Source organism: Malaya genurostris, chromosome 2 (assembly GCF_030247185.1).
Source record: "Malaya genurostris strain Urasoe2022 chromosome 2, Malgen_1.1, whole genome shotgun sequence".
In the NCBI taxonomy this organism is placed as follows: domain Eukaryota; kingdom Metazoa; phylum Arthropoda; class Insecta; order Diptera; family Culicidae; genus Malaya; species Malaya genurostris.
Window position 1 is genome coordinate 131136350 of NC_080571.1, and position 24710 is coordinate 131161059.

The 24710-nt window shown below is 37.3% G+C and overlaps 1 protein-coding gene across 4 annotated transcripts in view; it reads right to left on the reverse strand.

Annotated features, from left to right (window-relative positions):
* Positions 1-24710, reverse strand: part of LOC131431038 (basement membrane-specific heparan sulfate proteoglycan core protein) — a 746275-nt gene that overhangs the window by 177449 nt on the left and 544116 nt on the right. Inside the window, exons 21-34 of one of the 4 annotated variants that reach the window (XM_058596469.1) lie at positions 24059-24160; positions 23889-23999; positions 23546-23659; positions 8214-8339; positions 6992-7063; positions 6704-6718; positions 4680-4813; positions 4525-4618; positions 4373-4459; positions 3838-4194; positions 3372-3778; positions 3026-3310; positions 2009-2973; positions 1827-1944 (exon numbers count right to left, since the gene is read on the reverse strand). In XM_058596469.1, the coding sequence (XP_058452452.1) occupies positions 1827-1944; positions 2009-2973; positions 3026-3310; positions 3372-3778; positions 3838-4194; positions 4373-4459; positions 4525-4618; positions 4680-4813; positions 6704-6718; positions 6992-7063; positions 8214-8339; positions 23546-23659; positions 23889-23999; positions 24059-24160 (2987 nt within the window). The remainder of the gene's footprint in view (positions 1-1826; positions 1945-2008; positions 2974-3025; positions 3311-3371; positions 3779-3837; positions 4195-4372; positions 4460-4524; positions 4619-4679; positions 4814-6703; positions 6719-6991; positions 7064-8213; positions 8340-23545; positions 23660-23888; positions 24000-24058; positions 24161-24710) is intronic. The other 3 variants (XM_058596470.1, XM_058596471.1, XM_058596473.1) reach the window with 3 other exon arrangements.

A 24710-nucleotide genomic window follows, 5' to 3' on the forward strand; every position in this document is an offset into this window, starting at 1 on the left:
ACAATAAAGCCAATCATTATCGATTAATTTGCGCGGATTTTATGATTATGATTATGATTATTATTATTTTATTATTATTATTGTTTTCTTGAAAAACAAATAAAATCAATAGTAGGCTTAAGACAAGTGAACAAACCGTTGTAATCAAAAAATAAAATATGCCAGACATGATAGAAAAATTTAGCATAAACATACCATGTCCGCTTCCAATTAAAACCAGATTTTGAATTCCGCTCACTCCAAACACTTTTTGAACAAATATGGATTTTTATCGGTGTTAAGAAATTATTTTCATTCACAACATTTAAATCTGTATTTTTCAGGAGAAATGAAATACAGATTAATCTGTATATGTGGCAACCCTGTTTCGCACGGCATATTTCGAAACGACACTCATACTAGTATAAAGATGTATTCTACATCAATACTTTCAATTCAATCTTTTTCAACTTCCATTTTGATGAACCTGTTGCCTTTGGTATTAAATGAAGAAAATTCAATTCATTTCTAATGATAATTTGTTGGACTGAACAGTGCCTTGATTTGTCACGAAAAACAGGATCTGCATTTAAACATAACTGAGATGGCTATTGTCTTGTACAATCGGAAAACTCGTCCGAAATTTGAGTAGAAATTTATTGTGATTTCCAATTGGATTGTAAAGAAGATGAAAAAATCCATTTCGGAAGTAATGAGTAGGTACATTTGGAACTCACAATGAATTTCGACGCCGGGCTCTCATGACGACTGACGACTTCCTCTGGCAGGCTTTTGGTGTTTTGGTGTCAGGAGCCGACAGCGAATTTCTCGCTTTATTCCAATAGTGTGAGGTCTTCAGTGTTGCTCTCCCCCGTATATCTCACTTCGACAAGTGTTGCTGCATAGGTATACAAAAAGGTGAAATATTCGACTTTTATATCGATGCAGCTGTATAGTATCGAATATTTTGTTCTCGTACTCCGAACGCATTCTAATTAGCTCGTACTGACATGGGTCATTTCAGACAGGCTTTTCAATAGTGTACTATTGAAACACTTCAATGTTGTTGCAATACACGTTCAAGTTGAAAAATTTCGAATCTATTGGTAGTTAGATTATATAAATCCTTCCTCAGATCACTGAGTTATGAGCTTTCAAAATACGAGAAAGCCAAAAACGCGTCATGAGTTTTTTTCTTGATACCGAACATTTAATAAAGTTATTTTTACGTTTCGTCTTTGACTCATCAGTGCAGAGCAGTTCAAATTGAACTGCTTAGTGCTAAACTCGGCAGTTCAATTTGAACCGCTAAGCAGACGTAAACTTTACGTCTGCTTAGCGGTTCAAATTGAACTGCCGAGTTTAGCACTAAGCAGTTCAATTTGAACTGCTCTGCACTGATGAGTCAAAGACGAAACGTAAAAATAATGAAAACGGTTATGTGCCCTAGCACAAAATTTGGCTAACCCCTAAATGATTTAATAAAGGTTAATGATTATTTATTTGAAACTATGTTATTAAACTGAAAATTTATCATAAAATTGTAAATATATAAAATATACGTTAGATACAACAAGAGACATTCACGATCAAAACCTTATCACTCTCTCAATCGATCAACAAGCCGAATCAATGAAATATGTAGCATATTAAACAATGTGATTCTGAAGGTTGTTGTCGCGTAGATTGGAAATCGTGTATAACCCGATTTTTACTTCACACGGAAAATTTTGTGCTGATGTTATTTTTTATCACATTGACTCAATAGATTTTCTAAACCAGTAGAATCGATGGATTAGAAAAAAAAATCAATTTTATATCTACAAATGAAACAATATTTTACTTACACTGTGCAGTACTACATCAGGGGAATTGTTTCTGGATGCACCACCGGATGAATGGGGGGTGTAACGTAATGTGTAGTTCAGGAATCCACCATAAGTTGTCAATTTGTTTCCCAAAAATCTAAAACGTACGAAATAATATTGTTTTTATCCAAATTTATCTGAACATCTTCTCGGGATTATACTTAGTAGGAAGTCTCCAGTAGAACGTGTCATCGCTGGTGCCAAAATTACGATAAACAATTTCCTTGCTTGATACAGCCAGATTCGTGGCAACTATTTCAGGGTTAGTATAATCCGAGATTAATGAAAATCCAGACTGTCCATCATTGAAAGTTGCCTGCAGAGTATCTCTGAATAAGCTAGTGCTGGTACATGCTCTTGAAACTCCCATACAGAAACACTCTATGCACCCTTTCTCGTGCATGAAATAATGCTCTGTTTGACAACGATCGCAATATACTCCTGTAACACCCGCTTTGCATATACATTTTCCATCAGGAAGTATTTGACTTGTGCCATCATGATTACAATTGGTAACTGGAGCAGGGGAACATCCTTCACTCAATGGGTTTCCTACATAACCTGAAGCGCATTGTTGGCATCTGTTGCCAGTGTAACCTCTATCGCAATTACACATAACATTGTTGTAATTATCCAAATAGCATGTTCTGCCTCTTGATTTATCTCCAGGTACAGGACAAGGGCAAGGTTGACACTGAATACCCCGAGTGGGATCTCCGTAGTAGCCAGGGCGGCATTCTTGTGGTTTTGCAACACATCTACCCAGCCATGGGCCACTGATCTGTCGTATGTAACCATAATCACAGCTTTCGCAAGAAAGACCTTTGTAACCGAGAGGACATCGGCACTCTTCAACTAGTGTGGCAGAACCTAATCCTAGATCACGGTTTGCCGCAGAATCCATCGCAATATCCAATAACTCTATATTCCGTTCTACTCCATCAACATACAATATTTTGATTAGCAAGCTTTGTACGTTTGCAAGAACCATCATTATCTCTTCACGGGTGGCTTTCGAGTTATCTTCTTTACGCCATCCTCCAGGCAAAAATGTCGCGGATACTGCGTTACGTTCATCCGCATAAAATGGACCATTGTGGTTGTACAACAAAACTAAGTTATTTCCCTGAAAGATCACATTATTTATTTTGCTTTTGACTGATTAAGGAACGACTCACCCGAATTATTATATCTGGAGCATTATTCGAACTACCGGTACCATCATATTCAACAGTGTAACGGATAGTACCACCATAAGATTTGAGTTGATTTCCTTTGTAATTTTCAGGAAGGGAATAATAAGGGATTTGTCTTCCGGGTACAATATTTGCCAGTCGTAACTGAACCCCATGTCTGGTCACTGTTAAATCGTGATTGATGAATTCACTTTCAATAATTTTTCGCGGTCCAGACCAGGGTCCCTCAACACCAACAATGGTGAGTGAAGTTACCGGTGGTGCTAGCTGAAAACGTACCAAATTGGTGGAGTAAAAAAGTCTACTTAATTTAATAGCGTGTACTTACTGCGTATGTGTAGAGATCAGCACTCTTACATTGATTGGAGACGCCAAAACAGAAACAATTTATGCAATCTTCTGGATTACTTGCTTTGCTATTGAAATAACCAGACCGGCATACCGTTTTATTACCTGTTACAACTACTATTGTATCGGGGGATACAAAATGAGTACCCATTGAGTTGATAATTTCACATGAATAAGCACCAGCATCGATCGGTTGCATATCGTTGCAAGTAAGTACACCGAAACCATTATCGCTGAGCGATACACACTTCTCAGGGACATGGCCCCAGTTAAGACGCCAAACAATGAGCGGAACAGGAACACCGGTTGCCCGACATGTGATATTGAGTATTCCACCTGAAGAAATAGTTAGGAACGGTGGAGGTGGCTGGATTACAGAGGGAATCACTGAAAAAATCAAGTATGTTGTATCTTAGCAAGTCAACACTATGAAAAACTAATCTTACTGCAGCCTATTTCATCAGATTTATCGAAACAATCAGGATGCGAATCACATTGGAATGATTTTGGAATGCACTGGTCATTACGACACTGGAATTCGTCGTACCGACAAGCAGCATTAGGTGATGAAGTGGCACAGTATTCTTCGTCGGATCCGTCACCACAGTCTGATTCGCCATCACATCGCCATGTTTTTAGAATACATTTGTTATTGCGGCATTTGTACTCGTTTGGTTCACAACGCTGCGATTTTCTACATCCTGTTTCATCGGAACCGTCAACACAATCAAAGTTTCCATCACAAATTTGAGATTTTGATATACAGTCTCCATTCATGCAAGTAGCTTGAGTAATAGTACAAGCTGATGGAGGACGATCCGCAGGATAATCTGTTCATGGAAAGAAACCATTGATTAGTGTAATTCGGAATGTACATCATTTCACCTACTAACCACCGTATAAGATCAATAGTAGCATAAAGATATAAGAAAAGGGTTGATTCAGTTTAAATAATTTATCTCAGTTTGGTATAATTTTTACCTAGTCCAAAAAACTCAAACCCTATATGAGGGATCGTTCCAAACTGTATTGCGTTTATGCGATTTTTTCTATATTTAATCCTCCAGGCTATGATTATTACGGCTCAACATTAAAAACAGCACATTTTGAATTATTATTAGTTATGAACTTACATCTTTCCACAATTAAATGAACCAATTTACTGCTCCCTGGAGTGGATCTTGTATACCCTACGGCTTCGCAAACGTAATCGCCATTATGGTCAAACTGAAAATGAAAACATAGACACAAATTATTAATAAAATGTCATAATGTTGATTCGCCCTACCCTTATATTTGGTATTTCTAATCTACCATTGATGTCACGTGATCCTAGAGGTAGTGGCATACCATTGGCACGAGTCCATTTAACTTTTGCACGAACTGGACCTTCATCACGACATTGGAAGACGACCTCGCGACCTAGTAATGGAATAGTCGCTTTATTGTATAGAAAAAGAATAAGCCATCATAATTCTATGCAAATAAAACCAAGAACACGCATGTACATTTATACTTAAATTTATGTTTCACAAGTTGATATGTGAGATTGAGGAGTATGAGCTAAATAAAAAAAAACAATAATCACGAAAACAGTACACTATATAAATTCCGGAAACACAATTGTGAAACTAATACCGTTTTCGTTTTTGAACCTAGACGCGGGCTACTCTGACTCCGAGTAAAACGAACACGTGGTACGCGCCCTAAACAACAACTCATGAAAAAAAGAAAAAATAAACAAACTCGTCTGGATGCGTGGTGCGACCCGAGAAAATTTTCAGAGCGAAACTACGCGATTGGAGTCCGATCTAGAGCGACCTGAGGTTGCTAAAACAAACATATCAAACGTTGTTTGGGCGACTCTGGGTCAGCTTTCGGGCTGCTCAGATCAATAAACGAAAACGGTATAAGAGTGTATAGTGTTCAACTGATTTTACAATTGCCTTGGAAACCCGATTAGCAGATCATATATATCCTTTTGATGGATATATATATCCTTTTGATGGACGTTTTTGTTATTGTAACATACTAACGAGTAGAGACTTATATTAGAATCGGTTAAAGAAATCGATTAAAAATTGTATTTATTGTTATAAACTCGTTATTACTTGCTGATTTTTTTTGTAAGGGCTGCGTGAGGGAATCTTACACCAATATATCGGAATATTTGGTAAAAAATTACGGATAATCAGGCGGAAGCCGTTGATGGATCATATCTGTGTGTTGATAATGAAGGTTCAGTTCATTATAGCTTAATCAATACATGCACCCCAACAAGTGCGAAATCCAGTGATGCGATAGATGAGTTATGTGACTGTCTGCAGAAGATCTACAGTATTCAAACCGACTGTAGAATAAGGGTATTACTGATAACTCTTCAGCTCGATGCAACTACGGAACAATCGTTATAAAGTTTCGGATTGCAGCGAAAAATGCCAATCAGACCAGAATACTGAACGGGCTAAGTCGTTGAATCTGAGAAGAAATGGTACTGGCGTATGGAATGTGTGTACAAAACAAATGCTGGTTGAGGTACAAAATAGTTGAAGCACGAAGGTTTCACGTTAGAAAACGCTTAGAAACGAAAACACCTACATATTACCATGTAGCACTGGATGGTAATTACTATTCAACATGTGCTGAATTGCATAGAACAATTTCAATAAGTAAGAATAAGTTAGTAAATAATTTGTTCGAAAAAATTCCATTTTGTTCAAAAAGATGGCCCGCCAGTTTTGACCAGGTTGGCTGTTCAATGCATATGGCGCTGGTCAAACAAGCAAGTTGTCATATGTTTGAATCCCGACCTGGAAGGATTCGTAGTATAAGTAGGATCGTAGTACTAGCCATGCAATGATTCTGTACTCTGAAAATCGGCTGCGAAGTCTGTTGAAAAAGAAAGTCCAAATTCTACAAAAGAAATGTAATGCCAAGCCTTGCTTTGCTCAAAAAGCGTATTCATCTTCGAAAAACAAGGGAAAAGATTGTCGATTATATTGTAGGTTGTATGTGTGTATTTGCTTGTGGTGGTAGTAGGAAGACTGCACAATATTATCCGGAAAGTCTAACGGTTGGTAAACACAGACTTTTAGAAGAGGGAAAATACAAATATTTATTTTATAAAGGCTGATAATGCTGGATCATTTGTGCTACTAGATATGATTTGTGATTGGATTACATTCATTGAAGTGCGATTAGTTTTTTTGTGATGTATACCCATGATTTATTTTAAATTTAATAATAATATACATGATGCATTCCAACTGTTACCCTCTAAAAGCAAGTAGTCTTGCAGGAATATCAACTTACCCTCAATTATTTGCTCTGCAATGTTATTGATTAATTAGCGTAAGCAAAAAGGAAAAAATATCAAATTTATATTAGGTTGTGGGATTATATTTTAATTTAGGATCATTTCATAGTTCAAATATGTCAATTAAGGTAAAGGACTAATGATATCCAAAGAATAAAAAACTGTTTTGGATTACTAAATCGAATAACATGCCATTTGAAAGCTTGCATATAACGGTCAGTTATTGCCTTTTTACGTGTTTTTGTAACTCACTAGTTCCAAGTAGACAAAATACCGATACTTACTTTCTTTTATAATTTGTTCATCTGGGTATGTGCGAAGATTCAGTCTTGCATTATCCTCTGTTGTTGCGGCGTCTTTAAAAACAAGGGCGAAAAAAAAGTAACGTAAATCATAATTAAAAACAATAATTCTTCTCATTTCAAATATATTTCTGATTTGTGATATTTTTAATATAAAATTATTCAATTTTTCCTATTTCCAAGAGTTTGATGGCAACGTTATACAGATAAGCGTTATATGTTAGGTGAAAATGAGTATAAGTTAACAGCGAGTAATTATGTTTAATATCTACCAAATATGTATACGACGTCGTTAGTCGCTTTTGAAGTTTTCTTTTGTTCTGTTGGTAATTGGGTTAGAAAAACATCAACCACAGGAAAACATTTTTGAGAAATTGTATAGTTTTTTTTTGTCAAATTTGGTGGAATATTGAAACCTTATGTCTCTTCATTTACCGGTTATATTTTTTGTGACATTTTCATTGAACTGAGTTGGGATGGCGTAGAAAAATACGACTTATTTGGTAAATATGTTTTACAAAATGAAAATTTATTTTTGACTTTGAAATTTAGCAGTAGCACATACTTTTCTAAAACTTGCTTACTCTTGTATTTATTTCATATATTACGATCATAGAGGTTTTAACCTTAAGGTCATTCGCCTCTTCGAGTCAGAAAAACTTTATGACCCTATGTACAGGGAAGCGAATCGAACCAAGGCGGACTGCGTGAAAGGCATCGACTTACCGGTATACCCATTTCTTCAGAAACTTGTTTTTGGTTAACAAACTTTTAACCTAGATACTATGTTTGATTCGTGAAAATTATTCGTTTCAACCAAATGTATATATCGTTTAATATTAATAGTCAGTTTTTTATTCAGTCAGAGGTTAGCTCAGTTGTTTTTAGTTTCATCAAACTAACCAGTCGGTTGTTAGTAACACACTATTAGAGGTAAGATTTTTTAGGACAATGATGTAGTCTCTTATCGATTAAACAGGAGTTTGTAATACTTCATAATATGTTTAACTTAGAGTGGTCTTTAAAATAAATCTATTCCTTTTACAGAAGCCACATCATTGATTTGGGGTCAGTTGGAATATGAACGAAAATAAAATAATTTGTAATAATTAAATTTTTATGCCAGTATTGTTGTGAAATTTTGGTGATAAAAACTTGGTTACAGTCTTTTTTTCATTCTTGTCAAACGTCTTCAAGAACTTACAATCAGTACAATCTAGTTCATCACTAGTATCATATGGACAGTCTACTTTTCCATTGCATCTGAACAACCTTGGAATACAGGGACCATTTTCACATCGAAACATGTAACGATCACATCGGTCTTTTTCTGTATATTTCCCGTTTGAAATTGAAAAAAAAACGTTCAAAAAGAAAACACATATATTAGAAGCTGTGACATATTTTAGAACATTTGGATTATTTAGTTTCTAATACGATATAAGCAGTGTTGGGAGAATCACGACCAGTAAAAGTTCATTTCGTGAAAAAATTAGTTCAAGAGATTTTCTAGAATTTTTTTTCATCTTCATGAATATAGAACTAATTGGATTAATTATGGCTTCTAACCTTAATGTCACTTCTGATTTGACAGAAACTTAGTTTTGTACTTCCGCTGAACGAAAATGGTTGTGTATATGCTTGAGGAACGCGTGAAAATAGTGCAGTTTTACTTCGAAAACCATGGTAATGTTGCGGAATGTGTGCGAAAAAATCATCTTTTCGGATGAGGCACATTTTCATCTCGGCGGGTGTGTTAATAAGCAAAATTGTCACATCTGGGGGACGGAAAACCCGCACGTTATCATGGAGAAGCCGATGCATCCTCAGAGAGTGACGGTTTGGTGCGCATTTTGGTCTGGCGGCATCATTGGGCCATTTTTCTTCGAAAATGAGGCAGGAGTCGCCGCCACAGTCAATGGCGAGCGCTACCGCGCCATGATTAACGATTGGTTCTTCCCGTTACTTGAAGAGGAAGACTTGGACACCATTTGGTTCCAACAAGACGGCTCTCCGTGCCATACAGCCACCGCTACGATCGATCTTCTGCGCACAGTCTTCGAAGATCGAATTATCAGTCGAAATTCGGATGTCGTTTAAGATAAGTGTTATGTGGACAAGCCAGAGACATTTCAAGCCTTGAAGGACAACATTCGTGCAGCCATAGCTGAAATAAAGCTGCATACAATTGAAAATGTACTAAAAAACGAGACCGACCGTATGGCCTACTGCAAGGCCAGCCTAGGCAGCCATTTGAGAGAAATTATATTCCACAATTACCCGGAAGGATTGTACTTTAATATGAAAAAATAAATTTTGAAATCGGATGAATCGTTTACGTTTTATTATGTTTAAAAAAAAGTTTCATGGCGGATCCTGTTTAGTAACCAGCAGAGAGTTTATTATGAAGTATTTTACCATTACTGTTATTCTGCCTACAATTGAACTTTCGAGAGTTTTCTGACGAGAAATACTGAAAAATTTATTAAAGCAGATTGGTCTTTAATACATATTACCTTCTAATGCGCCCACTTTATCCAGTGAGTCAGCCTTTTCATTGCCCGGAATGGAACAATGCGAAGGGACACAGACTGGACGATACTGAATAAGACCGTCCAGATAAAGCTATCAAGTGTTCCCGTATTTTTCCTAGGAAATATGGGGGATGTTTTCTTGGCTTCATCGTCCGGAGAGCCTCTATTGAGCTCAGACTGTCCGTGACTGTCCGTCTTTGGGCAAGGTTTCAATGATCTCGATGGTGTACTGAATAGCAGCTAATTCTGCGACGTAAATTGAAGCCGGATCACTGAGTTTGTACGAAGTGGTGATGTTTAGATTGAAGATACCGAAGCCTGTACACTTGTTGATGTTTGATCCGTTAGTATAAAACATCTTTTCACAGTTGACTTTTTCAAATTTGTTATTACAGATATTAGGGGCCACTTGAGGGCGTACGTGATCCGGAATTTCATGAATCTCATGAATCGAAAAATACAGCATAATCAAAAGTATCCAAGAAATGAGCACGTTTGGAAACAAACGAAGAAGGATTAATATTCTGAGCCATGTAATCAAAATACAAGGACATGCAATGTGTCTGAGAATTGAGCTCGACAAGTTTTTCGAAGTTCAGAAATATTGAAAGTTGTGAAAATCCAGTCCACAACATCAGAGAACTTGATAAGTCCAGCACCTAGTTGGTTCTCTGGTAGATTTTCAGAGACGCTTGGGGATTTTGTAGTCCCTGGAAGTGGTGGGAATTCCATCTCAGAATTAAGTTTTCCGAGTCCAGGAGCTTTTTGCTTCGGTGGTTTGTCACGATTTCTGTTAGCTGTAACTTTTTGAAGCCCTTCGGAAGACACCTTCGAACCCTCACTAGGAAGCTTATGAGAGGAATTGTTTGTTCTTTTCCTATAGCTATGAGGGACCCCCGAAGATGGACCTTGTAAAGGGTCGTCGGAATCGCTCTCGTCAGTTGACAAGCAGGCATATGGATTCGTTGTCTGTTTAGGAGGGGTGGCACTCTTAACCCTCTCGGCAAAGGAACGCTTGGAGCGTTCCTTTAGGGAACGCTTCATCCGATCTCCTCGCAGTTCGTACGCAGGACATGCCATTAGGTCATGCGGACCCTCCTTACAGTAGAGACACTTTTCAGCATCCTTACCGCAAGAGCCGTTCGCATGAGCTTCCCCACAGTTGGCACAACTTGGCTTATAGCTGCAATGGGTAGCTGTATGCCCCAGTTGTTTGCAATTGGTACAATTTATTATCCGGGTACAAATAGACGAACAGGCAAACAAACCCGGTCGAAGAGGATGTAGTTGGGCAAAGTCGAGCCGGCGAAGGTCACACGATAAGAGTCTGATTGGGGATAAGACTGTTCCATCCCAGGTGATCGATACTGAATGTAATCGCTTGCAATCCTGTATCTTGACATTCTTAAGTGAGGGGTCTTTAAAAGGATTTAAATAAGAGATGTCGCTTCCGCGCAGAAACAAATGATTCGGGAGGAAATAGAATGGTCAAATAAAGAAATAAAACCTGTTTTAATCCACCTATTGGTATATGTTAATGATGCCTTTCTCATATCAATCATACTATCGGTTTGTTTGACCGTCTGCTAATAAAAACTATCAATTGGATAAGATTTGTGGTCGATTTAGAAAACTTTTTACGGTTTTCTGCCCTTTTCAGTGATGGTATAAAATTTCTAACACACTTCACCTTATATTTCCGGATCCGGAAGTCAGATCCGGATGAAATTCAGGAATCTCCTATGGGACCATTTGAACCTAAGTTTGTGAAAATCTGTCGCGCCATCTATGAGAAAAGTTGGAACACATAATCTCATTTTTTGCACATTTTACCCCATCCCCGGAAGTCGGATCCAAATAATATTCAGGAATTTTGTATGGGACCACAAGCCCTTTCATTTGAATCTCAGTTTGGGAAAATCGGTTCAGCCATCTCTGAGAAAAGTTAGTGCACTTATTTGCACAATTTTTTGCACGTTTTACCCCATAATTCTGGAACCGGAAGTCGGATCCAAATAGTATTCAGGAATTTTGTACCATCGGTTCAGCCATCTCCGAGAAAAGTTAGTGCAAAAAACGTTACATACGCACATACGCAAATATACACACAGACATTTTGCGCACTTGACGAACTGAGTCGAATGGTATATGACACTCGGCTCTCCGGGCCTCGGTTCAAAAGTAGGTTTTCACAGTGATTGCATAACCTTTCTTTATGAGAAAGGCAAAACTAAACGAAGTAACAGTACTTAACTTAAGATCCAACGTGGGACACCAAGCTGAGCTTCGTCGATTGGCGTATCGCTGCTTGGATGGTGTGCAAAAAACCTCCGAGAGGAAAAGGCACACATATAGCCTGTTCGCACTATACCGAGACGGGAAAAACGTTCCGGATAGTCCCGGATGGTCCCGTCCCGGTCGTCCCGGTATAGTGCGAACAGGCTATTATTTAAAATCCGCACAATGGTCGCTTGTTTATAATCCGCACACTTGGCTTTGATCGACAAAACAATAACCGGCTAAAGGTCAAACCGCATTCACCGACATTTCCATCGCCGATCTTTTTTCGCTCTTCGGTTATGACTGAGCTGCCGGCGTGCGCATGTATAGGTACGCCGGACCCGACATAAAATTCATATCTTTGGCAACGATATTCCTCGCCGAGCTTTTCGCACCGTAGCAACTGTGTCGGGTCCGGCGTACCTATACATGCGCACGCCCGTGCTCAGCCATAGCCGAAGAGAGAAAAAGTCAACGCCGGCGAGCTCGGATCGGCTGAATGCGGAGTGCCCTTAACGGTACCGTTTCGATCGACCGCTCACAATAATGCACTGCTCTAGTATATAATGCGCAAAAAAACCTCTCAGGAGAAAAAGCCCTATTGTCTACTACACAATGTCGTTTCGATCGTCCGACCACTTTATCACACACACAACTGATTTTCAATGCTTTCGCAGTAACTCCAAATCACGTCCATTCGCTCGGAAGGTTGAAACGGCAATGGTTACATTACATTGCATTACATTATATCATCGTCGATGAAGAACTGTAGTGCTTCACGTTTTATATAGGGATCCAATGGACGGCCACATTTTTTGTAAGGAACAGCCAATACTTCTTTCTCTTTAACCAATTCTTTTACCAGTGACACCGTGTGCTTTTATAGTTGGGTTTAGGTAATCTTTTATAACATAGGTAAACTTCTATACCTAAAAGTAGGTATTTTGTCGTGAATACGACTTACTTTACTATGGGGCGCCTTTTCAAAATTAGCCATATGGAAGAATGGGCAAAAGTTAATCGTGAATATCTCGACTTGTATTAATGGCAGCAACTATTTCATCAACAATATGATCAGGAATTTAGGATAATATTTTGAACAGTGTGAGATAACCACAAACAACTCAAAAATTAAGTTTTCTCAAAACGCATTCTCAACGCGGAAAACTCTTTACTTTCGCTTGGGGTTTTCGCGCAAGGACGACGATTCTGAGGTAGTCAGGCACATATATTCAACTGAACGTTATAAAAGAGAATCCGTGGTCGAAAATTGATCATTTCTTCTTGTGCGTTGGATGGAAGTAGACGTCGGGACGCGAAGACGCATTCAAACAGCGGCATCGGAGAGCGCACCTTCTGCGTGGTTAAAAACCTCAAACGCTCAGGTCGTAGTTCTCATTTGCCTTCCGGTCGTCAAGGCGAGTAGACGCATTAAACCAGGTCCGCATCATTTGACACTGCGAGCGGATGTGTTGCAGTTTGTACGCAAAGCTAGTTTCAACTCAAACAAGAGTGATTGCATCATGCAACAGAGCTGCTGGTCGTTTGCATTGGAGAGAAAGAAAACGAAAAACGAAAAGTAGACAACATTATATAAAATCAGCCGTTCTAATGGCTCTAAATGTTATCTAAAGAACTACTAAGATTACTTTTTTCAAATCGAAGGTAAAAATCATAAGTTTAGTGAAAATCAAAAATAATTTGATTTGCTTTGTGCACTTTTCGCAGTGCGAAAAACGTTCGAGAAAAACGTTCCGAACTGTGCTAAATATCGTAGAGAATTCCTCAATTTGGACCTTCTAAAAGGCAGAAATGAATCCTGTACAGTATCATGATAGTTTCTTCCAATGAAATATGCAAATCCGAAATGAAATATTCGACGTCAAAATTCAATAAAAGTGCCTATATGTGTGGCCGTTGGAACCGCCCATTGGTGAAACAGTTACAAACGAAAGCACGTAAAAAGAAACCTCTTGAGAAAAATTGATTTAGTTTGGCATCATTTGGCAATGCGAGTAGATGTGTTGCTGTTTGTACGCAAAGCTAGTTTCAATTCAAACAAGAGCGATTGCATCATGCAACAGAGCTGCTGGTCGTTTGCATTGGAGAGAAAGAAAACGAAAAACGAAAAGTGGACAACATTATATAAAATCAGCCGTTCTTATAGCTCTAAATGTTATCTAAAGAACTATTGGGATTACTTCTTTGTAAATCGAAGGTAAAAATCATCAGTTTAGTGAATATCCAAAATATTTTCATTTGCTTCGCGTAATTTTCGCTGTGCAAAAATCGTTCGGGAAAAATGTTCCGAACTGTGCTCAATATAGTAGAGAATTCCACAATTTGGTCCTTCTAAAAGGCAGAAATGAATCCTGTCAGCATCTGGATAGTTTCTTTCGATGAAATATGCAAATCCGAAGTGAAATAATCAACATCAAAAAATGTTTAAAATTCTAGTAGTGAAAAGGGGGAAAGTTTCACAATTCACACAATCGATCAACTATCAATTGGGATTCGAAAGTATGAAGAAATCGTGTCTGTTTTATTCGTATTCACGACATCCAGTTATGTCTCTGACATTACACACCCGTACTTTTTTCAATATGACGGATAATCCCTTGTTGAACCTGCGATTTTTTTCGATTTGCTTTCAAAATATCTCGAAAACAGCTACTCGCATCGTCTTGATGTCAAAAACTAATATATTCAAAATTTGATGAGGATAAATTTGACGATGGAAAACCTATACTAATTTAAAAACCTGTTTTAATACACCTAGTGGTGTAAAGATGCCTTTCTCATTTTCATTTTCTCCTGCATAATGCAACAAAAATTCCCCGAAGTACTACAATTTTAATAAGTTTAGAAAATAGTTTTGAAGATATATGTTGCATAATACTGCTTCATTGATATAGTACATTTGAATTTAAGTTTGTGAAAATCTATTGAATCATGTGTGAGAAAGTGAAGTGAACTACACTTTATTACATTTAATTACTACTGTTGGTACTTCCACCACCAAAAGCGGCAGGATATTGGCAAGAGGACATTCGGTTCATTCAACCACACACCAATTTGACCTAAAAATTTATATACGATTCTCCATGAAGAATTGAATTTTGGAAAAACTACAAGGATCTACCCCCCCATGGGGTTGTTCGAGCCATTGATGTGGAAAAAAATTCTAATGATCTACAATCAAACAATCCAATCAATCGTCACACTTTTGAATCCGCAATTGCACGAGAGTCTGCTTGGATTGATCTTGATTAGGAACCAAAACCGAACTTTGTTTTTTTTTATAGCCGACGAAATTACACCGATATCCCAAATGTATGCAATTATATCTTCGACCATACTTGCGATACGATTTTGATATTTGAGCTTCTTTTCACCAAGCTTGTGTTTGTATGCAAGCAGTTATTTTTATAGCGTTAAGTTTCTCTACCATTCTGCGATTTCGGTTGAAGCGATCAACTTTTTCTCATTAGCAATCGAGTTCACCTTATATCAATTAGAAATTAATCTTAAGCACTCAAAATTTACTCGGGTAGTTTTCTCAGGCGAAAACGACATAACATGGAATTTCATCCGAGCTTGCATGACATAAGATCAGAGCATACCAATTAAAACTTCAAATCGTTTTATGGCACTTTTTGTCTTGTTTCGTTTTTGCATCGATTGAGCAATTAGAACGATGCTTTCACTTTGATATATCGCTTACTGCTTCAACACCGTCGTCTATGGCAGGGAAATCCGATATGAAGGAAATTATTGGCTTGATACATTCAAATCGAAACTTAGAAATATTTCCAATCAAATGATGAAATAATATTAATAATTGATACAAAATATACTGAGCTGTAAGTGTTTAAAACCTGACCATTAGGGTGGGACAAAGTTGTATGGGAAAAAATATTTTCTCGCTCCACCAAACTTTTCGTGTTCGTTTTGGGTCCCATAGAAACCATGTAAAATTTTAGCTCGATAGGAGAAACTATATTTTCGCGCCCGCGGTTCAAAGTTTGTATGGGATTTAGTATGGGAAAACTAACTTTTAACAAAAAAATCATCTGGAGGTCACCCTATATACTCAAAAAATCAGCGGGCATGTAATTTTTGTAGGAAATTTAATGAGGAAGAAAACCTTCGAGGACTGTAACATAATCCGACATCTGTGAAAAATGTTATTAAAGAAAATCCGACACAAGGTCCGAACGATGGCTCATTCCTTAATGTATCTAGCACCACTGCTGCTAGTGGTGGTAATGTGAGTTTGCTTTCTTTTATTATGCTACAACGGTTGATCTGAGTTGTTTGATGTCTTCACAATAGTTGCTCGGTGTAGTTTGAAGATTTTTTTAAACTTAAACACCATGTTCCAAAACTCACTGTAAAGACACAAAAAAAACTAACTTTTTTTTTGAAGAAATACAATTTTGAAGTCTTCAACAATATTGTAGATAAACTCAAATACTATAACTTTGTCGAAGACATAAATCATCTGCCTCATATATTTTAGAAGATATGGATGATTTCATTTAATACTATGAAAAAAATGTTGATTCCAAGTTTTTCTTTTTCTTATTTTTCTATCGTCCATATCTTCTAAAATATATGAGGCAGATGATTTATGTCTTCGACAAAGTTATAGTATTTGAGTTTATCTACAATATTGTTGAAGACTTCAAAATTGTATTTCTTCAAAAAAAAAGTTAGTTTTTTTTGTGTCTTTACAGTGAGTTTTGGAACATGGTGTTTAAGTTTAAAAAAATCTTCAAACTACACCGAGCAACTATTGTGAAGACATCAAACAACTCAGATCAACCGTTGTAGCATAATAAAAGAAAGCAAACTCACATTACCACCACTAGCAGCAGTGGTGCTAGATACATTAAGGAATGAGCCATCGTTCGGACCTTGTGTCGGAATTTCTTTAATAACATTTTTCACAGATGTCGGATTATGTTACAGTCCTCGAAGGTTTTCTTCCTCATTAAATTTCCTACAAAAATTACATGCCCGCTGATTTTTTGAGTATATAGGGTGACCTCCAGATGATTTTTTTGTTAAAAGTTAGTTTTCCCATACTAAATCCCATACAAACTTTGAACCGCGGGCGCGAAAATATAGTTTCTCCTATCGAGCTAAAATTTTACATGGTGATTATGGGACCCAAAAGGAACACGAAAAGTTTAGTGGAACTAAAATCAATATTTTGTCCCACCCTACTGACCATATTTCTACGTGTACTTTTCTTTCAGTTTCTGATTTACACCCCTATATAGAAAATAAAGATGTGTTCCACATCAAAAAATGTACCGGTAGTCGGACTTGAATCAAATTCAGCAGATCTTTTATGGGATTATGAATAGTTGGTTTATTTGGTAACGGACTCTCATGTTCGACAAACTAGAGAAATTAACTAGCAAATATAAAGAGGTAGCTTTTTATAAAAATAATTCTTGAAACTTTTCACATTTTTGATGCATATCACACTGTAATTCCGAAACCGGAAGTCGGATTGAAATGAAATTCAGGAACTTTGTATGGGGCCATGAGACCTTCAATTTGAATCTAAATTTGTGAAAATCGGTTCTGCCATCTCCGAGAAAAGTGAGTGAAATTATTTTCACTTTTTTGGTGCATGTCAATCTGTAGTTCCGGATTCGGAAGTCGGATCCAAATGAAATTCAGGAGCTTTGTATGCGGCCATGAGACCTTTCATTTGAATCTAAGTTTGAGAAAATCGGTTAAGCCATCTCCGAGAAAAGTGAGTGACAATATTTGTCACACACACACACACACACACACACACACACACACACACACACACACACACACACACACACACACACACACACACACACACACACACGCACACACAGACATTTGCTATATGACAGTCGGCCCTCCGGGCCTCGGTTCAAAAGTTGGGCAATGCAGTGATTGTATTGCCTTTCTATATGAGAAAGGCAAAAAGGGCGTATTCTGATGAAATATCATTTTTCTCGATTTAGTTCCTCATATATCTCGAAAATGACTGCATTTAGGAAGTAGCTTCCTATGAGCTTTTTCATTGAACGTAGTTTAAAGAAAAATGTTTCATTGCTCAGATACATTTATTCTTATAAAAACATCGTTTTTCGAAAATTGTAGAAAAATTTTTCTTCGGGAAACTTTTTCATTTATCATCTCTCCAACTTTCTAAAACATTTATTAGTTTTATTGATACTTGTTTAATATTGTGGCTAAAAACACGTACGCCCTTTTCAAAAAGTGTTTATTAAAATCTTGTGAACAAAATCTTTAGACCAGTGAAAAATACTTTATTTACTATACCGATCACACATTTAAAGTTTCATGTATATTCAAAGGGGTCGTACCAGAAATTTGCTATTTTTGGACGATTTGGCGTGGAATTGCTCAATAGGTAAAAAATAAATAAATAAAGTTCTAACCCTGCAATTATGCTATGAATCGGCCGCGAAGTCTGTTGAAACAGAAAGGCAAATTTTCACACAAGGAATGTAATGCTAGAACTTTGCTTTGGGGTTGTACGCAATTCGGGATTCCACGAATCTCTTCTCTCATTTATGTGTCGAAAAACACACAGGAATCAGAAATATCCAGGAAATGAGCACGATTGGGAACAAACGAAAAAGGATAAATATTCTGAGCCATTTAATCAAAATACAAGGATATAAAACGGGTCTGAGAATTGAGCTCGACAAACCTTTCCAAGTTTTCAATCGCCATCGGATTCAAGATATCGCATCGGATTAAAGATATCGCATCGTATAAGCAGTCGACACGAGAGATCCCAGAATCGACTTTTTAACGGTAAGATGCTCGTCAGCACTTCGATTCTTATTGTATGAGCGGACTGCATGCAACATAAAGGCAATGCGCAAACAACAATTCTAAATTGTTTCCAGCTTAATGAAACCAGAAGCACCCATATTCCATTACGAACAATATCGTTATTTGGTACAACCTGATCAGGTCTCCTGGGGCATTTTGGCATTAAGAATGCAATACTCTTCAGTCTTCACTATACGAGACCTAGTGTTAATTAAAAGTTTCAAAACTAGCTGCGTAATCTTTTTCTGTCATACTTTTGAACGATAATAACTCACTTGTCACTTGTTGATGGATTTATATAATTTAACAACCAATCGATTTGGATTCGTTTGACTTAAACATGTATGGAAACGTCGTTTCAGTATATCAATACCCGAACCCATCGAATACCCGTCGGGTACGGGTCGGGGTCGGGCTCGGTTCGGTATATTTAAAGAAATTTAATCAGAAGCCCTCTTGATGTTAAAGAAAAATGATGCCATTTGTTCCTTACGAGCGAATGCAATTTGAATTACTTTTGAGAACAACGCAAGACAGTCGTTCATTCCTTTGCCCCTGCGGAAACCAAACTGTGTATCTTAAAGCAAGCAATTCGTGACTCAATTGTCTAGGCGAAACAGAATCATTTCTTCAACAATTTCCGGATACATGAAAGCAGGGTCAGGCAGATTTTTCAACAAGTTGAATTTAATTCAGTCTAGCCCCGGAGCTTTACTGATACACGACAACAGCGCGAGCGAGAACTTTTCCATTGAGAACAGTGTTTCGTTTGTATTTCATGTCGAAACGCGGGAGATCTTCTGTTCCGGGACAGAGTTGGTACATACTTTTGTAGCGAGATCGAATATCCAGCGGTTGTGCAGAAATCCATGTCGTATTCAAGATTGTCATATTGAAGGTGGCACGGATATCATAGACATAAGGAGTGTATCGAAAATAAGCTATCCACATACATTTGTGTTGTACGCATATATTTGAGAAGGTTTTTTATGCTCAGATCACAGTATGTTGTACGTTTGTCTGTCATATTTCGTTTGATTACTTGTTTGTGCGGTTGAAATTCTGCGTTTTTAAAATGTCGCGTATTGAATAGGGAGTGAAAATTAAGGTTCTGGACACATGGCTAAGTGATAAGGGTATTACTATGCGAAAATTGGCGAAGCGGTTTGGAATTCATCATGACTTTAATAAGTTTGGGAAACACTATTTTTTGGATGAGATACCAGGAAGAAGCAGAAAACCCGGTTCTTCCAACCCGAAACTGGACCAGAAAGTGGTATCTCTAATCACAAAGAACAAATCAATATCAATACGTGATTTGGCCAAAAAAGCAGGAACGAGTGTCGGAATGATCCAGCGTATCAAAAGGAGAAATCACCGAAAGACCTACAAGAAGCAGAAAATCTCGAAACAAAGTGTAGAACAGAAGAAACGAGCAGCAACAAGGGCCCGGAAATTGTATTCGTGTCTTTTACAGTGTCCCGATGCATGTGTTTTGATGGACGATGAGACCTTTGTAAAGGAGGACTCAAAAACCCTTCCAGGTCCACAATATTTTACTGTCGTCGTTGGGGAGGATGTGAGCAATGCGGACAGGTCGATTCAAGTGGAGAAATTCGGTCGAAAGATACTGGTATGGCAAGCAATATGTTCCTGTGGTTTGAAGTCAACCATTTTTTACACTACCGGACTATAAATGCAAAAATCTATCCATCTGAGTGTCTTCAGAAGAGATTGCTGCCTTTATATACGAAGCATAGTACATCTCCACTGTTTTGGCCGGATTTAGCGTCGGCTCACTATGCCAAAACCATTCTCAATTGGCTTGCGGAAAAGGGTATAAATTTTGTTGAGAAAAAATCAATCCACCAAATTGCACTCAGCTTCGACCAATCGAACGTTACTGGGCAATCGTAAAGAGGGTCTTCAAGAAGACTGGTAAGGCAGCTGGGAACATGCAGGAGTTCCAAAAATTTGGGCTCATGCGTCCAAAAAATGTGATGCAACACTTGTCCGAAACTTGATGAAGAGCGCTCGATGAAAAGTTCGAAAATTCGTGAAGGAATAACTTATATTTCATCCGGTTTTCATTATGCTCAAGTTTAACCTCGTACAATAAAGGATCCATTTTTAGTTTGAATAAAATATCGTTTTTCATCATAATTTAAAAGAAAAAATTGTGGATAGCTTATTTTCGCTACACTCCTTAGCTGATCTGTTATCTTCGTGAAGATAACCCCATATGGTACCGTGTTAGTTAAAGTCTCCTAAACCATCGGAAGGAGTTCTATGATATCACAAAGCTGCCGATGCCCAACCAAGGCTCTTGAGAGAGATGGAAGCAATTCTTTGATTGTAACATGACATGCGACAGATTCAATAGCTGGTATCGAAGGGAGGTTATTTCGATAAAAAGAATAGCACTTTTGGATCTTCAAAAGTATCTGTTGCGACCAATTGGAATCTCATGCAGGTTCCGATTCAGGAAATTTTGATTTCATAAATTCACAATGCTCAACTCATATTACGACCAAGGTTTATAACAACATGCACTATATATTCTAACCGTCCTTAAAGCTTGGAGGTCTAAGCTGAACTGGCGATAACGGATAATCTGATAAGCTGCTAAAGTATAATCTACCTACATTGCGCATTTGTGATAGTGCAAGTGGCTTTCGCACTTGTGAGTGAGGGGATTTCTGAAATAGTCGAATGAAATAATTTATAGCGCAGCGTAACATTCCGTACGTTCATTTGGTACTGCAACAATACTCTTCCGTAGAGATCATCTCGAGCTAGGCGAATAATGTTAAAATTGTGGAAGTTTAAAGATATTTCAGAAGTTTTGCACAATGCGAATGCGTCACATTTCGGATTATTTACTAGAAATTTGATCTATTTTCGGTCTTATACTTCTACAATTGCTCTGTAGAACAGTAATCGTATCAGTGACCTTAGATAACTTAGCCATCGAAGGATACAATCGCTGAAAGAAGGGGCCATTTTGCAGTCAGCTGCTTCACAAATGTTTTAACTGTAGGAATGAAAGCCAATAGCAGGCTTTTAAGATGGTCAAATATATTGCAGGTAGACATGACCCAGTCTTCATGATCAGAGATTTTAACAAATCCAGTATTTGGTAAATTCTCTGATTGATCTTTTCAAGGGATATTTGGGGTTTTTGTGTCCCACAAAGTGATGGAAATTAATGCTTAGAATTTAATTTTCTGAGATCAGCAATATTTCGCTCTTCTTCATGTTGCTGTAACTTGAAGTGTCCCACCTGAAGACATTTACGAACCCTTACCAAGAAGCCTATGTGAGGATTTATTTCTTCTCTTTCTGAAGCTGTGAGGAACTGCCGAAGATGGTCCTTCGATGGGGTCATAAGCATCGCTCTCGTCAGTTGACAAGAAAACGTATGGATTTTCTGGTTGCGTAGCACTCTTCAATATTTTCGCGAAAGAGCGCTTGGGATGTTGCTTGAGGAAATGCGTCATTTTATTCATGCGTAATTTGTACGCGGGTAGGCAGACTCGAATCGGTTATCACGCCGTTTATCTCCATTTCGCGAAATAATACGTACACGCGATATATCCTCGTGAAAAGCTCACATTGAACAATCTCATTAGCCTGAGTTTGTCTGGGTGAGCATTTTCATTTTTTTTTGTATTTTAGATTATCGCAAGGTCAGGTCTTTCGAAAGTATGATGACATTTAGTTGTTGCCTTTCTTTATAGAAAGGTATTAGACTTACTGGAAAATCCGAATTTCGAACGGTGCCCCGAAGACCCATAATGTTATACACCATTCGAATCAGCTTGACGAGATCGGAAAAGGTCGGTGTGTGTATGTGTGTATGTATGTGTGTATGTATGTGCACAATATTCGATTATTAAGCCTATTGAATACTTCGGAAAATTCTTTAACAATGATTGGAAAATTCTATAACTAATTGAGTAATCGAATAATGACCCAGTTAATAAATAACATTCAATTGAATCGTTTGAAAATTATACTCCGGTATTGAATAATCGAGTAATTCGAAGATTTCGACATTCCCAGCACCTACTAAGCAAAGAAATGCTATACAGCATATATTTATAGATTCCTCTTTGTGCGAAACTTCATACTACGTAGAATGATGTTTTTTGTGCATGACTCGAAACCTCCTCAACCGAAGCAGAACTGCTACTCAAATGAAACTCGACATGTAAGCAACGATCTAAACCGTCGGACGAGCGACAAAAATCAAACGGATGACATCATGATGGTATGGCTGTGATTGGTTCGTGAAATATACAATTGAAATATTGAAATGATGTTACCATACATGTTTAAGTCAAATGTTTCCGAATCGATTGGTTTTTAAATTATATAAATCCATCAACAAGTTACTGCGTTATTATCGTTCAAAATTATGACTGAAAAAGATTACACGACTAGTTTTGATACACCCAAATTATTCACTCGATTATGCCTAAGACGGAAGAAAGAATAATGCTCTTCGGTGCAATATGCTTAAAGTGTTACATATACAGCGTAAACTTTGCGTCTACTTAGCGTTTTAAATTCTATTTCAATTTAAACTACTTAAATCTTAATTTGAACTGCTTTTAGCACTGATGAGCCGAAGGCGGACCAATAAGAAATCAGATTAAAATTATTTTTGTATTAAAATAATATTTGTACTAATGATAGGAAATGATTTAAGAACGCGATAATAAACATTACTGATTATAGTAGTTGTCACGTCATTCCAAAAACCTATTCTACTATACTGAACCGAATATTAGTTGTAGAAACTAATAAATGCGTAGAGAATAAAACCGGAGCGAACCGAACAGCAGACACTTACGGCAGTTTCTTTCGTCGCTTCCATCAGTACAATCATAATGTCGGTCACATCGTTGTCGTATGTTGATACATTTTCTATCGGTGCAGGTCCATTCATTTTCTCTACATTTTTGCTCTAGACCATTGAAATGCAGTATTTGATACAAAAATGATTTCGAAAACATGATAATGAATTGAAACGACATATGAAATCAATAAAAAAACGAAGATGTAAAGTGAGAAAGAATGGTGTGAACAATAAACCGAATATAGTGAAGAATGTTAAAAAATTGTATTTTTCAAACATCGTTCGAAAAAGAGTTCCTATTCTTCAAAAAATGTTTCACAATGTTAATTGTACTTACTACAACTATGTTCATCGGATCCATCAGCGCAATCTACTCGTAGGTCACATCGTCGGGACTCCGGAATGCATTCGCCAGTGCTGCACCTAAATTCAGCCCTGGAGCAGGTACCTACATAATTAGATGAAATATCACAATAGTGACAACAGCAACTGAATAATACTACTCACAGTTTCGTTCATCTGACTGATCTCGACAATCTGGATGTCTGTTACAGACAAGATGCTTCGGAACGCATTGACCATCGTCACACTCGAATTCGTTATGACACGCTGTGAATAATGAACATTTTATTCAAACGAATCTTTAAACAATTTTTCCATTGCACAAATATATTGGGTATGAAATAAATTGCAATATTTACAAGAAAATTGAGAACATATCTAAGAATTTAAAGGAAAATTGTTGGGAAGAACAAAGAATCGAACATCTAGAGTTACAATACCAAAATCATCAATATTGATCAGCAACATACCAGAGAACTAGAACATACAATGGAAAACCTGGAATATAGTTTTCTCGCGCAAGTCGAATTTAGTCGTATTTAAGCTTAACGCGGCCGTTTCACAACAAAAAATTTTTTTTGCTAGATCTTGTAGTAATTTTTTTCTTTTTAGGTTATACTTGATTTCCAATGGGGTGATAATCGTGGAAAACTGGGAAACGGCTGTCTCAGTCTTATAATATAGACGAATGTTGTTTACTGTCCGACGTTTCGGCCTTTGGTGTAGGCCTTTTTCAAGGAAAAATGGAAAATTTTATTGTGTTACATTGACAAAAGCATAAAGCGTTGAATGTAAAATGTAAAAATGCAAAAATTTA